The 14,741-nt window shown below is 37.8% G+C and overlaps 1 protein-coding gene across 3 annotated transcripts in view; it reads right to left on the bottom strand.

Annotated features, from left to right (window-relative positions):
- The window catches only part of ADAMTS6 (ADAM metallopeptidase with thrombospondin type 1 motif 6), a 353,046-nt gene that overhangs the window by 291,119 nt on the left and 47,186 nt on the right, over positions 1–14,741 (bottom strand). For all 3 annotated transcript variants that reach the window (XR_008917943.1, XM_056824863.1, XM_056824862.1), the window contains exons 5-7: positions 11,699–11,916; positions 10,866–10,949; positions 10,207–10,352 (exon numbers count right to left, since the gene is read on the bottom strand). Coding sequence is in view for 2 of the 3 variants with exons in the window: in XM_056824863.1 (XP_056680841.1) it covers positions 10,207–10,352; positions 10,866–10,949; positions 11,699–11,916 (448 nt within the window). In the remaining variant the exon portion in view is untranslated. The remainder of the gene's footprint in view (positions 1–10,206; positions 10,353–10,865; positions 10,950–11,698; positions 11,917–14,741) is intronic.

The raw sequence follows: 14,741 nt of genomic DNA, 5'->3' as shown, positions 1-14,741 counted from the left end.
CCATATCACCCACTGCCTAGTGAACATTTCGACTTTGATGTCCTACGGGCATCTCAAACTCAACATGTCCAAAACAAAGCTCATTAGCTTTCTGCTCAAATTCATACTTTTCTCAACTTTCCCATTTCTGTCTAGAGTACCAGTATTCTCCCTGTTCTTTCTTCTTCCTTCCCAATCTTGACCCTATAATGAAATAATTTCGTGTTGTACTGTTCTCTTCTAAGTCCTTTAACATCATCCTTTGGCAAATCCCAATCCTGGATCATTCCCTCTACAGCAGAGCAATTCTTTTACTTTTGTTTAACTGACTCTCATGCACCCTCTGTCAGCACTGCCCCAAACTTTCTCTTCTCTCTTCAAGCTTCCATATCACTTTTTCCTTGTAGGTAAAGGCAAAGGACTTTGACTCATACTGTGTGGAGAAAAGAGGCATAAGCATCAGTTCCCATCAATTCAAATACCATCCCTCTCTACAAGACTCTCAAATCAGTATGGCCAACTCTATTCTCTCTCCTAAATTCCAATACCACATGGCCAAATATCTAATGGACATTTCCAACTGGATCTCTGGTTAGCGTCTTAAATTCAACATGCTTGAGTTAGAATTAATTATCTTTTTTAACAAAAAGTCCACTCTTTTTCTGATCCTATTTTGGTTGAGGACCAATTTCCCTCCAATCACATAGGTCTGAAGCTTCAGAATAATCAGTGATTCTTCCTCTCCTCTCGCTCACCCTCCAATATCCATTCAGTTTTTGAGGATTCTACTTCAATAATGTCTCGTGTCTATTCCCCTCTTCCTTTCTTTCTACTCACACACAATCCCCACTAATTCAGGTTCTCGTCACCTCTCATTTAAATTACTTCAACAGCCTCTTAATTGGTTTCCCTCTCATCTCCCATCTTCAACATAACCTAAGCCTTGTCAAAATGATAGTCTTTGCTAGTCCTTGCTCAAGAAGCTTCAATGGCTCCCTGATGTACCAGAATAAAATACAAATGCATCTATTTAGACTTTATAGATCTTCATAAGCTAAAATCTATCTACTTTTTCAGGTAACTCTCATATTATTAGCCTGCAAGAAATACTGTTGTTGTCTAGTCATTTTCAGCCAGGTCTGACTCTTCATTCCCCCAGTCTTCTTGGCAAAGATTCTGGAGTGGTTCACCATTTCCTTCTTCAGTTCAATTGACAGATTAAGAAATGGAGGCAAACAGGGTTAAGTGACTTGCTCAGGGTCACACAACTAGTAAGTGTCTGATGCCAGATTTAAACTCAGGAAGAGCTGTCTTGCTGACTCTAGGTCAGTACTCTATCTACTATTCCACCTACTAATTCTAACTACCCCTAAAACAACCTATCTGCTGTTCACCAAGCCTTTACAGAGATTGTCACCCATTCCTTCAATGTATTATCTCTCCATTCCTAGCTTCCTTCAGCGTTCAGTTAATTTGCGACCTTCTGTATAAGGCTTATTCTCATCCATCACTTGCTCCCAGTCATCTTCCCACAAATTACTTTATATGTCTTAGGCATATATTTTTATTTATCTGTTCCAAAAAAATGAATGCAAGCTCCACGAGGGCATGGACTTTAATGTTTTCATCCTACTCCCATTCTACCTAGGACAGCCCTTGGCACATATTTTGGGACATAATAAATGCTTATTGAACAAAGTGGTCATGCTTTATAAATCACTATATAAAGGTAAGATATTATCATTGCTTCCATTTTACATCTCTTTGTCATACTTGTGTTTTAAATTACAAAACTATATCAGCTTTTATTTTAAATCATTTAAAATATTTTTATACAAATTCAATCTTACCAGATTCATTATTGGCTCCTTAAGTTGATTATCCTGAACTCACCATATTTATATCATTAGAAACCATTGCTTCTCATTGTCCCAATTGAACTTTCTGACAAAACAAAGTAACACTTTATCTAGCATTTGATAGGAGACAAAACACATTTTTAATCTACCTTTAAATTCATTATTCCACAAGGAAACCATTGTAGCGATACGAACATTTCTAACAAGACTCTCTCTGATACTCCTTCAGCCATATTCACACCTGCTCTGGATTAGGAAAAGTCCAGACAATTCCTGTTCAGGGTCACTTCTTAACTTTGACCTTGCTAGGCACACAACTCAGACTGCCAGCCAGTTAGCACATCTACAGGCAGTACTAATCACTTTGAAGGCAACTTCCAGCAAATTATAAATAGAATGAATTTTTGAAATTGGTGCCAATGATGATCTAGCCTTAATTAAGGCCACGCTTTAACTTAAAAAGTCAGAAGTCAAATACAAAAAAAAAGTGCATAATTTTTTTCAAATCCAAGTCTCTATGGTACCCCAAAGGGAAAAAATGCTTGTGGGTTAGAAAATGAAGGTTTTCTTAATAATGCTCAGATGTGCCAATATGTGTAACTATATCAAGTATTCCAAAAATCAAAACTGTCTAAAGCTATGCTTTTCAAAAGTCATTATAGCCCTCACCATTAGTACTAACTTAAGAAAACCGTGATTTTTGAAATTTCTTAAAATTCTCTTTATAATTTATATACACACATGCACAACATGCATAATAATTAAATGTCATCAAGCATTTTCTCGTGTATCATTTCAGTTTCCAAAGTTCATTTCTTATCAACCACAAATGGCAAAAATAAACCTTTTCTACTTCCAGAGGCATCTATGGTTCTTATAGCAAAACAGTTAGCTGAATATTCTAGCAGACCAGATCCCAAACTATTACTATAAAGCACATTTCCTGGAAAAACTATCATTTGAATAGGTTTTATGACTCTTTCCGAGACCTCCAGTTGAAAGGTAAATGATGGATTTCAAAGCATAGGGGAAAGGGAGGTTACCTAACCCTAGAACAGAAGTATTTCCCCCCCTTTTTCCTCCATGATAAGTAGGATGTGTAACGGGGCCAGGTTTTCTTTCTAACTTCAATCAAGACTCAATATAGCATTACTCCTCACTGAAGACGCATTTCTTTCTTACTGCTTACAAATAATCTTCCTTCTCATTTATGTCACTGACTCTGACTTGAAGTAGAAATCCTCTCACAAAAAACGTTTCCCCCCCTAGCAGTTCAGCTACTCACTCAGTCACTGTAACTTCACTGTTAATGAAAATCTGTAGACTTCCCACTGCAGCAAATAAAAGCCAAGCCATTATTCCGTGAATCCGGTCATCTTTAGGGATTTGCTCTTTTTCAAACGTTGAGGCACTCTTCTTCACTGCTCAGCTATGTACCAAACATACATCTGTCTGCTAAACAACTCATCTGAAAGGCAAACTCAGCTCTGCTAGGAATGAGAAACAAAAGGCTTTTCGCTCATATAAATATCGCTAGTTAGCGGCAACCACCTGCGACTTGACTACTTTGCTAAGTAGTTAGCAGCCTTTCAGAATTTTCTTCCTTCTTGATTAGTCTACAGGAGCTCTTTTAAAAAGTGGGAATTAACTCTACCACTCAACTATAAAAAATAATCCCTAAATAAATAAAAGGGTCAGGTGTACCATGGGAAGTCAAGAGTTACAAAGGAGTGTGAACTTCACTCTGGGAATTTTTTTGAAAAAAATAACAGGGTGTTGATACCCAAGATAAGGAAAAAGATGGTAAAGGAACAAAAGGGAAGGGAATGAGCATTTATTAAGCACCAAGTGTGTACTAAGTGCTTTATAAATATTATTTTGGTTTATCCTCACAATAACCCTGGAAAGCAGGTGCTATTATGATCTCCTTTATACAGTTGAGGAAACTGTGGCAGACACGTTAACAGACTAGTCACAGCAAAAGTACTCTGATCTTCCTGACTCCAGGCTCAGCAGTCTAACCACTGCTCCAGCCAGCTGCCTAGAGCATGAAATTGCTCAGGTGAAATACATTCTTGGGTTCCAAAAGAACTAGCAGATGTGATTGTTGAACCATTGTCAGTGACATTTTTAAGATTAAAGAAAACAGAGGTGACTCAGTGGATTGAGATAGGAGGTCCTAAGTTCAAATCTGACCTCAGACACTTCCTAGCTAGGTGACCCTGGACAAGTCATTGTCCAGCCCTTATTGCTCTTCTGCCTTAGAAACAATACACATGTGTATTCTAAGATGGAAGGCAAGGGTTTAAAAAAAAAAGATAATAGAAAATAGAGAGGTACCGTAAGATTTTGTGATTTTTTTTGTTGTTCAGTCAAGTCTAACTCTTCACGACTCCCCATTTGGGGTTTTCTAGGCAAAGATACCAGAGTGGTTTGCCATTTCCCTTTCCAGCTCATTTGACAGATAAGGAAACTGAGACAAACAGGATTCAGTGACTTGCCCAGGGTCACACAAGCTAGTAAGTGTCTGAGGCCAGATTTGAACTCAGAAAGATGAATATTCCTGACTTCACATCTAGCACTCTATCCACTGTGCCACCTGGCTGGCCCAACTGCCCACAACAACAGCAATATTAGGTTAATGCTGTGGATCAAGCTTACCTAGATCTTAGTGTATAATGGAGATTTTTAACCTTTGGACTTCATCCTCCAGAAGTCCCTTAGCATTTCCCAAAATTCCTTTTAATCTCTCTACCACGTTGTATAGTCTCATCTGTAGAAGTTCTGACCATTTTGAATTCATCCAGAAATGTGGGCTTTAAAATGGATATTCAATAACTATTATATTTCATAAAGTTTTATTAATAATCACTAAAGTAAAAGAACTACCTGAACCCAGCCTGATCTCGAGAAAAAGAGCCCGAGGGAGGCAGAGCCTCAGAACTTATACAAATGTGACCATGCAACATAGTGGAGAGATTAAAATGAATTTTGGGAACTACTAAGGGATTTCTGGGGGGTGAGGTCCAATGGTTCAAAATCTCCATTTATACATTAGCAAAGGTTTTGATAAAGTATTTTTACTGTTCTTGCCAGAAAAATGGAGAGATATAATAGAACCAGGTGGATTCACAATTAATTGAATTATTAGAATTAAAGGGTAATTGTTATTGGTTCCAAGGTCCCCAGAAGGGTACCCCAGGGATCTGTATTTGACATAATTCACATAATTATTAATGATTGAATAAATGCTTGAATGACTTACTCATAAGATTTTCGTAAGACATAAAACTGGGAGGAACAGTTAACCCACTGGATGACAGAGTCAGGATCCAAAAGGATCCTCCAATCTGGAAAATCAGACTAAATCTAATACTAATTCATTAGGGATAAATATAAAGTCTTGCACTGTGGCACAAAAAATCAATTTCACCTAAATTGTGATATTGGGGTACAAAAAACAACTGCAACACAGTATAAAATGGGGGAGACAGAGAGAAGGCAATTGTTCCAGAAAAGATCTAGAGTGCTTAGTGATCTTATAAGCTCTATATGATTCAGCGGTGTGATAACAGTTAAAAGAAAACCAACATAACCTTGGGCTCCATTAAAGGGAGCCCAGCTTCCAAGAACAAGGATAGTTGTCCTGTCTTCTGCCCCTATCAAACCTTATCTGGAATATTCTATTCCATTCTGGGCATCACAGATTAGGAATGACACTTATAAACTAGAAACTGTCAGGAAGACAACCATGGTGGTAAGTCCATGATGTATGAGAATCAGTTGAAGAACTGGGATGCTTAGCCTGAAGAAAAGAAGACTCAGGGGATATGGCAATAGTCTTCAACTTTTGGAAAATCTGTCACATGGGGAAGATGTATAATTTTTGCTTCCAGAGAATAAATCCAGGAGCCAAGAATAAAATTGCAAAGAAGTAAAATTAAGGTTTGATAATCAGAAAAAAAATTCTAACAATTAAAACTGCCTCCAGAGAAAATAGGCTTTTCTTCCTGGGAGGTCTTCAAGCAGAGGATGATATTGAAAGATCACTGAAAGGTACATTAGAGTAAGGATCCCTTTGGTGCATGGGATAAACTAAATGGCCAGTGAAATCCCTTCCAACTTCCAAAATCTGAGGTTCAAATTCACCCCACCACACCTCCAATCGACCCTATTCTATGTAGTCAGGAAGTCACAATCTAGTCATTTTAAATACATTTTTAATATAAGAAGACCTATTAAGTCAAACCAAGTTTCAACATGTAGCTTTATAGCCATTTAGCCTCCCAACACCCCCCCCCAAAAAAAAAACAGACACATCAATTGACTTTGGAAATGCTTACCAACTCATAATCCACCATCATAAAAGTAAACAGTCCATGATCTCAGTAAGAGGATAAGTATACTCCATTTTAATTAAAGACTTCTTTTTAGCATCTTTATTTTAGAGATATATTCATATTTTCATTCCTTTTCATTAACAAAACATTTTTAAAAGGAAATTCATTATTGCAATTGAATGAGCTTTCATAATTAATGAGTTAGAAGTTCCAAAATTTCCATTTTACACACGTTATTGCTAATACCTTAAATATATAAATTCTGTATATTTCTTAATTTCCTGATCATCGGAAAAAATAATGATTCTAAAAGTTTATACTGTGGGTGAGCCAAGAAAATGTGTGTATTAGTCTGTTCATGCTAGCTACTAAATACTGAAGCAAACACACTTTAAACCCCCTAAATCCTTTCTGAATTTTAAGCTACAAATGGATTGCTTGAAGATTTCTGCCATGAACAAATTTGAAAATCGTTTTTGACTGTAAACTTGTGGTGGATACTTCCTGACTTTAGCTAGTAGCTGAATGCCTAACTCGTGTGGAAATTTTAAAAGTTAATAAGTACATGTCAAATTTCAAGTCCTTTCCCTATGATGTCCCCAAAGCAATGTTTTCCATGCTACCTGACAATTTACATTTCTTCATTACAGAGATATAAGTATTTAATGTGGTCATATTTAACCAAATGAAATTTCTCAAGGGTACACCTACTTTAGAGGAAGATGGGTGGCTCAGTAGATTGAGAGTTCTGGGTTCAAATTTCCTAGCTAGTCACTTAGCCTCCATTGCCTAGCACTTACTGCTCTTCTGCTTTGGAACCCAGACACGATATTGATTCTAAGATAGGAGGAAAGATTTTATTTTATTTTAGATATTTGGGATATTTGTTTTATTTTATTTTAGATAAATAAGTAAATAAAATTTTTAAAATTAAAATATTTTTAAAGAGTACCTTTAAAAATGTCTGTTTCTCTAACTCCTTAAATTCTCTTCCTAGAATTTCAAAGATAGACAATATTATCAATCATTTCCTGGTTTAACTGATGGAATGGCATTGTAGTCTACCATCAAAAGGCACTATACTTTGTTCTGATACATAGAACAGTAATAATGATGCAAGCAGTAACAGTCTGAATAATCCTTAGAGGTTATTTGAAAGATCATTATTAATTTTCATTCATTTTCCTATGGAAATTTCCCAAGTTTTACACATTCTAGAGTCCAATTTTGAAATTCGGAGATATTCAGTTTTCAAGTAGATGGAGTACTCTTCTTTATTTTTTTTTTAAACCCTTACCTTCCATCTTGGAGTCAATACTGTGTATTGGCACAGAAGAGTGGTAAGGGCTAAGTAACAGGAGTTAAGTGACTTGCCCAAGGTCACACAGCTGGGAAGTGTCTGAGTCCACATTTGAACCTACGATTTCCCCGTCTCTAGGACTGACTGAGCCACCCAGCTGCCCCCTGGTGTACTCTTCTTTAGAAGAAACACTATTTTCCATACGAAAATACTGATGGAATGACTCTTTGGATTTCCATGAACTTAATGTGGAGGGGAACATACTTCAAAATCCTTTATTGCTGCGGTAGAATTATTCTCCTGAGTGATTCTACTGCTAGTCCGAGAGTGATGTGAAGGTTTTGCAAACACAATAAATTGGAATTCCATTTTAAAAAACAAAAACAGCAATGAGGTATGATACTACCGATAGGAAACAACACCGTTTCCTGCTTTTTAAAAAATAGAAAAGGAGAAGTAATATCGGTTTAAGTAAATGGTCGAAATTCCAGATCTTCTCTGCATAAACCCTGGGTCCAAATGTGACCCCCGTAGAGATAAGCGCATGCGCGAATACGTCTTGACAAATACGGAGAGTACCTTCTCCCTGGGAAGCCGACATTCCCAGGGAAGGTAATGTGGGACCTTACCTCCAAGAGGAAGGGCTTACAACCCGGACGGCACAGTGAGCCATCAGCGTCAAAGCAAGCTCAGCTGTGGGCTTCACACCGTCATCCTCGCTCAAAGTATGCTTAAACACGCCTTTCGTTTCACACCTCAGAAATAAATAAATGAAGGAGTCGGGTCGGAACCCGCAGAAAGTACACTCAGAAAGCAAGTCGTGTTTCCAGAGCAGCTGGTGCAGTTGCGACCTTGCAGGAGGAAGCCGACCTTAAGCACCCTGTAGCCCCGGTAATCCGGAGACCAGAACCCAAATAGGCTCTAACCTAGTGGAGGTCTTAAAAACAGCCATTTCAAAGGGCGCCCTCCTCCCAGGACGCCCAGTGGGGGTATTTTCCAGTACCCACCCACAATGGCCTAAGCACTCGTCTCTGTGGGATCCTGCCCTCATTAAACCCCGAGACCATTTTCCAAACCAGTCTGGATCATCAGAAGAAATCTTTAAAAATTAAATTTGATGTTCAAGTACCAGACATCAAAGGCGATTGCTGGGAAGGAGCCACTCGGAGGAGCTCCCAGAGGCAAAGAAAGGCTCTGTAGAGGATCAGAGGGAGAGCTGAGCCCATTCAGGATAACAAGTTCAGACAGCTGTGCGTAACAGCCAGTGGAAGGGGTGGCGAAGAGCACAGCTGCATTTGATTATTTGAATTCTTATAAATATTCACCCTTCGTGTAACTTCTGGTTATTTGATGCAAAAGATTCGATCAGAAATGCTGATGCTCCACTGAAAGTGCTGAAATGCGGAGGGCTCACTGGGGAAATGTCTGTGTGTGTGTGACAGACACATACACACAACACAGCGTGCAAACATGCCTGGAGATTATTTGGAGAAGGCCAGAACAGACCTTTTCCGCTAGTGGTTTCCCGATATGTATCAGATAAGGGCATATGTAATATCTGACACCGAGACTCTATAGCATCACATTGCCCGAATTTTTTTTTTTTAAGGAAAATTAGAACCAAACAGACCACAGATACCAAAGTATGTCTACCCAAATGCAAAAAGATTCAAATGTGATGTTGTTTGTGACATTTGGTGTGAGAGGGGTAAATGGGATTCATAAGAATATTTCCTGATGTGTCGGATCTGGTAACTAAGGTAAATGAAAGTAAGGTGTAGGAATCAAAAGCTCAGTTTATGTCTCTGTGAACTTCAAAATGGCAAGGGGTTTAATTTGACTGGGTTGTAACATGGGAGCACACGCTCTGGCTGAGTATCTCTACTAATCTGGAATAAACTCCACAAAGGGAGTATACCTTAAATATGTCCCTGCAAGTGAGGACCAAGAAAGGAGATGACCAAAGAGTCCTGAATTTGGCCATAACAATATCGCTTCCATTTTGCTTTTGATTTCCATCAATGCCGATGAGATCAGAAGAGGCAATTAGCTTAAGATGAGATAAGTACATTATTTCTGGGTATTTCCAACTAGAAAATAACATAAAAGTGAGTCTAATTTGCCCAAGGAGATAGTTGCATAGAGTACAATATGATAAACCTGATTCTTTGCATTCTCAGTGAGGGTGAAATTTGTTAAGGAAAATGTAACTTTATATTTTCTATTTTCCCCATTTTGTATTCTTTTAACAAAATACATTTGGGGTTGAAGAGTCAAGAGTTGTGACCAGTGATAACCATGGCATTTGTTAGTCCCACACACACACTTTTTTTCCTCTCTGCTGCTAGACAGAAAGTCGTGTACTTGCCTTTACATGCGATTCACTCAAATGTCAATTTAAAAACTCAATTGATCATATAGTTCCCCGCATTAAATAATTGTGAATCCTGACCTCATAAGTGGAAAGGAGCACATTTTTCAAATTTAAGCCAAATCGTAAAGCTTTCCTTTCTCCTAATTGGTCAATATTTTTAACAGACTAGTCCACATTTGTTTTCAAAGGTTAAACAATAACAAATTATCTCTTTGCTCTCATTATGACACATCCATTTGATTATCTCATTGAGGCTTTAGGTAGAAGCAAATATCATCACACTATAGAACACACACACACACACACACATACACACACAACAAGCAAAGGAAAAATACTTGCAACAAACCATACCTAGTAATAAGAACCGCATTATCGTGGTGGGCAATCCCATTTTCTGGAATGGTGTTTCCATCACTTTGGTGGGAGAGAATGGATTTCTGCCATTTACAGAAGCTATCGAGGGACTTGTCTGCATGGTGGTTTATCTCCAAGTTTGGCTGCAATACAACATGCATACCAGAAATGTTCCAAACAAATTACTAAGGTCAGTTGTTAAGCCTTTTGAAGACTAAAATGGGACTATAATTAGAAGCAGTGGTTTCTAGGAATAATCTCCTCTTGCCAATTTTTATCTCTGTAAAATCTGACCTAGAGTTCATCTAGTGTATTACAGAGCAGGCATTCTTCTCAGCTCCAGCTTTAACGATTAGGTGAATACAAAAACTGAGATTATCCGCGTACAAAACCAAACATAAAACCATTATTATAAATCTCTGCCACTCAAATGCTCAACCTTGCACTGATAACATTCAGCTAACATATGTAAACATATATCCCCAACGTGACATGGGAAGAATATTCCTTTTAAGTAGTTTAATCTTGCTTAAAACAGTGAATGCTTAAAGTTGAGGTCCCTGCTCAATGCACCCTCCTAAAGAGAGAGGGAGATAGATTCTATGGTCATACACGATACTGTAGCCTGGGTCTTTGAAAGGAGAACTTGGGCTTACCTGATCTTCCGTGAGAACAATTAACCGAGCCACTATGATATTCACAACGTTTCCTAGGCTAGAATCCCGATAAAGTTTGGCAACCTGACCTCCAGAAAATAAGAAAAGACAAAAAGTCAGACAAAAGTCCCTGGGTGATCAATTGGCAGTTTTCAAGAAAAGTGTAGAATTCTGTGATTCATCTCCATTTTTCAGGAAGCTAACTAGTAGTGCCAAGTACATCTGAAAGAGCTTCTTAAAAAGCCGTACTCCCTAACTAATAAAACTATCCAACAATGTCTTGATGCAAGTGCTTTTTATAACCCACCTAAAGAAATTCTCCTGGAAAATTTGTGCAGGGCTCTTAAGCAATAACATTTAACTATCTACATATAATTTTTAACATGGCCATAATCATAACAGCTAGTATGATGCTACCTATCACTTTAAGATGTGCAAAATCTTCACAAACAGGATTTTCAAAAATCATTCTCAGCTGATGTTCTTTTAAAATAACAACGCTGAAACACAATTGAACAGAGGCCACCAAAACTTTCCAGAATCTGAAAAAGGACAGACAACAGGGGCATTCTTCATTGCCTTTCTGGAGAAGACAAATAGTCCTTTTCTGATCAACAGAAGAATACAAGTTCCTTAAGGGCAGAGTCTTCATTTCTGGCTTTGTGTGGCTAGTGTCTGGCACATGGTAGGGAATTGGTAAAGGCATTGTGAAATCAACTGAATTCATGTTGGTCTACTGAAGTATTTTCTGCTCATGGGATTTAAAATCCTCACTACAAATGGTCTAGCCAAGAGAAATAAGAAGTAAGAAAACAAAGAGGGATAAAACTTACAATATTCATTACACTCAAAATGTAATGTTCAATATCTTTGCGCCCATGGTAGCCCACCATCATTTTGTCTGCCACGACCAACGTCTCCACAAATCGCTCAGTGCTGACAGATCTCTTCTGTCTACGATGGCTACTTAAAGTGTCATTAATTGGGAGGGAAGCTGGAAGAGCAGAAGTATCATTCAACCACCAAGGTTTGCTGCTTCTTGGGAGGTCTTCTAGGAATCAAAATAATTAACCACTTCAGATGAGTTCACTAGTGAAGCCTTTTCAAATACAGCTGTTTCATGTTGATATGCTTCTCTTAAGGCTTCTAAATACATTGAAGGTCTTCAAGGTTTGGAGAATGGGATGAGAGATGAGAACAGCATGGAAATAAAGCATTCTTGAATGTAATTGGGATTTCTCAAAATGCTTGTGTTCTCAAAAAAGCTTATTTAAAAAATTGTTCCAAATTTTTAAAATCAAAAAGCAGTTGGGGGCAACTAGGTAGCTCAGTGGATTGAGAGCCACACCTAGAGACAGGAGTTCTTGAGTTCAAATCTGGCCTCAGACACTTCCTAGCTATATGACCTTGGATAAGTCACTTAACCCCAATTGCCTCTTTTCTGTTTTGTTTTGTTTTCTTTTAAGGTATCTAAGAAAGACTTAAATTATTTTACCATTATGACAGTCAGGAAGTACTTCTCTGTGTTCAGACAAAATCTCTTCTGCTTTAATACCATTTTTTTTTACTGGGTCTTTCGTAAACAGAAAATGATCATCAAGACCCTGTAGGTAGCTGCAGACAATAATTTTGTCACCTGAGGCCATCACTAGGCTAAGCATTGACAAATCCTTTCATATCTTCCCCAGATATATTTACCACACGTTATGTCATTTCAGCTTCTCTTCCCTTACTATTTTATAGGCTACATCCCTTTTTAAAGGACAATAAAGTATATTCTTAAAGTACTATAAACAAAATTGGACACGATGTTCTATTAAGAATTCAAGGCATAAAACAGTAGAAAAATCACTTCCTCTCTATGTTCTATGCTTCCATGATACTGACACCCATTTTGAGAAAGAACTTTGAAATCAATGCCTTTATGTTATGGAGCAGGAAGCAAAGGTCCCCAAGAAGTAACGTGGCTTGATCAGGGAGAGAGCTAAAATAGAATCTAAATCTCTGGATTCTCCATCCATTTCACTTCTATGTCATGTCAGTTCCTTGACCCCAACTCAGATCACACTGCCTTTCTTCCCCCATAAAAGTATCATTTTAGCTTATTTTCCTTGTTGACCCCCTACACAACCTCCCCTCAATCCAGCAAGCATTTATGGTGACTCAGTGGAAAGAGAGTCAGACCTGGAGTCAGGAGGTCCTGGGTTCAAATGTGGCCTCAGATACTTCCTAGCTGGGTGACCCTGGGCAAATCATTTAACCCACATTGCTTAGCCCTCCTGCCTTAAAATTGTTTCAATTCTATGACAGAAGGTAAGAATTAAAAAAAAAAAAAACCTACAAAAACCCTGCCTGTCTAGTCTTTCACTGGCTTATTCACACCAGCACTAATGGTGAGTTTCTCCTTGTCCCTCTGCCCGAGGAGCTCCATCATCTGGACCAGCCTTCCATAGATAAGGAGGAATTCCCATCCATGCTGACCATATGGGAGCACGCTTTTACTTACTTGTAGGTAGGACCCTAGAAATGGCCACAGAGGGAGTCTCAACATATTCTTATTCACCAACTTAGACTAGTCTAGAGTGTAACTCATTCTTGGTAACATGCTTAAACTAACTGAATGGGACCAGAATCTTGGATCCTTCCCAATGTCCACCACCAAACTCAGATCAATGGAGCTCAACACCGTGTGAGAAAAAGGAAAGAGGATCTTGGTTCAATCCCAGCTCTGTTACTTATTTTGTGTATGACACTTAAGTGTCATTTAATCTCTCTAATTGCCTTAGTTTAGTCATCTGTAAAATTATGACTTGGGAGGTAAGGTAGCACAGTGGATAGAATGTCATCCGGAAGTCAGGAAGGCTGCTCTTTATGAGTTCAAATCCAGCCTCGGACCCTTACTAGCTGTATGTCCCTGGGAAAGTCACTTTAACCCTGTTTGCCTCAGTTTCCTTATCTGTAAAGGGAGCCAAAAGAGGAGATAGCAAACTACTCCAGTGTCTTTGCCAAGAAAACCCTAAATAGAGTCATGAAGAGTTATACAGGACTGAAAGTGACTGAACAACAACTACATGAAATTATTATTAGGATTAATTAGCAGCTAAAGACAGGATAAAGAATGGTGGGGAAGGTTTCTTTAAGACCAGACAGAATCTTGGGAAGAATGGTGATTGGAATTCTGGGTAGCGGGAGTCACTTGGCGTTTTCCAACTGCATAAGAAGCAAAAACATATTTTATGTCCCTGAACAATTTGCAGGGATGTAGGAGAAAAAAAACACTATTCGTAAGCAAAGGATAAACTATGGGAGTGGAAACACCGAGGAAAAGCAACTGCCTGAATACAGAGGTTGAGGGGACATGACAGAGGAGAGACTCTAAATGAACACTCTAATGCAAATATTATCAACAAAGCAATGGGTTCAAATCAAGAAAACATGTAATGCCCAGTGGATTTACGCATTGGCTATGGGGGGTGGGGGGAGGAAAAGAAAATGATCTATGTCTTTAACGAATAATGCTTGGAAATGATCAAATAAAATATAAAAAAAATTAACACTGAAATAAAAACAGCTTTTAAAAAAATGAAAAAAAAAACATATTTTAGCCATAAAAAGATGGCAGGAAAATGGAATAAAGTATCTTAGTTGTACAAAGAAGAACTTTTTGTTTGTTTTTTAACGTTACTAAATAGAAGTCATTATAAGGGACAAGATGTGTTTGACTACATTGAAAGAAAAGATTAAATACAACAAAAATTATATAGTTGATATAAAAATAATAGAATAGAAAAATATTTATGGAAAAGATAGTATTAAAATTTTTAAATCTAAAGTATGTAAAATAAATTAATATTTATTTTATATTAATATTAATAT

This window comes from Monodelphis domestica, chromosome 3 (assembly GCF_027887165.1).
Source record: "Monodelphis domestica isolate mMonDom1 chromosome 3, mMonDom1.pri, whole genome shotgun sequence".
Taxonomy (NCBI): Eukaryota; Metazoa; Chordata; class Mammalia; order Didelphimorphia; family Didelphidae; genus Monodelphis; species Monodelphis domestica.
This window is presented reverse-complemented; position numbering and strand designations above follow the sequence as displayed.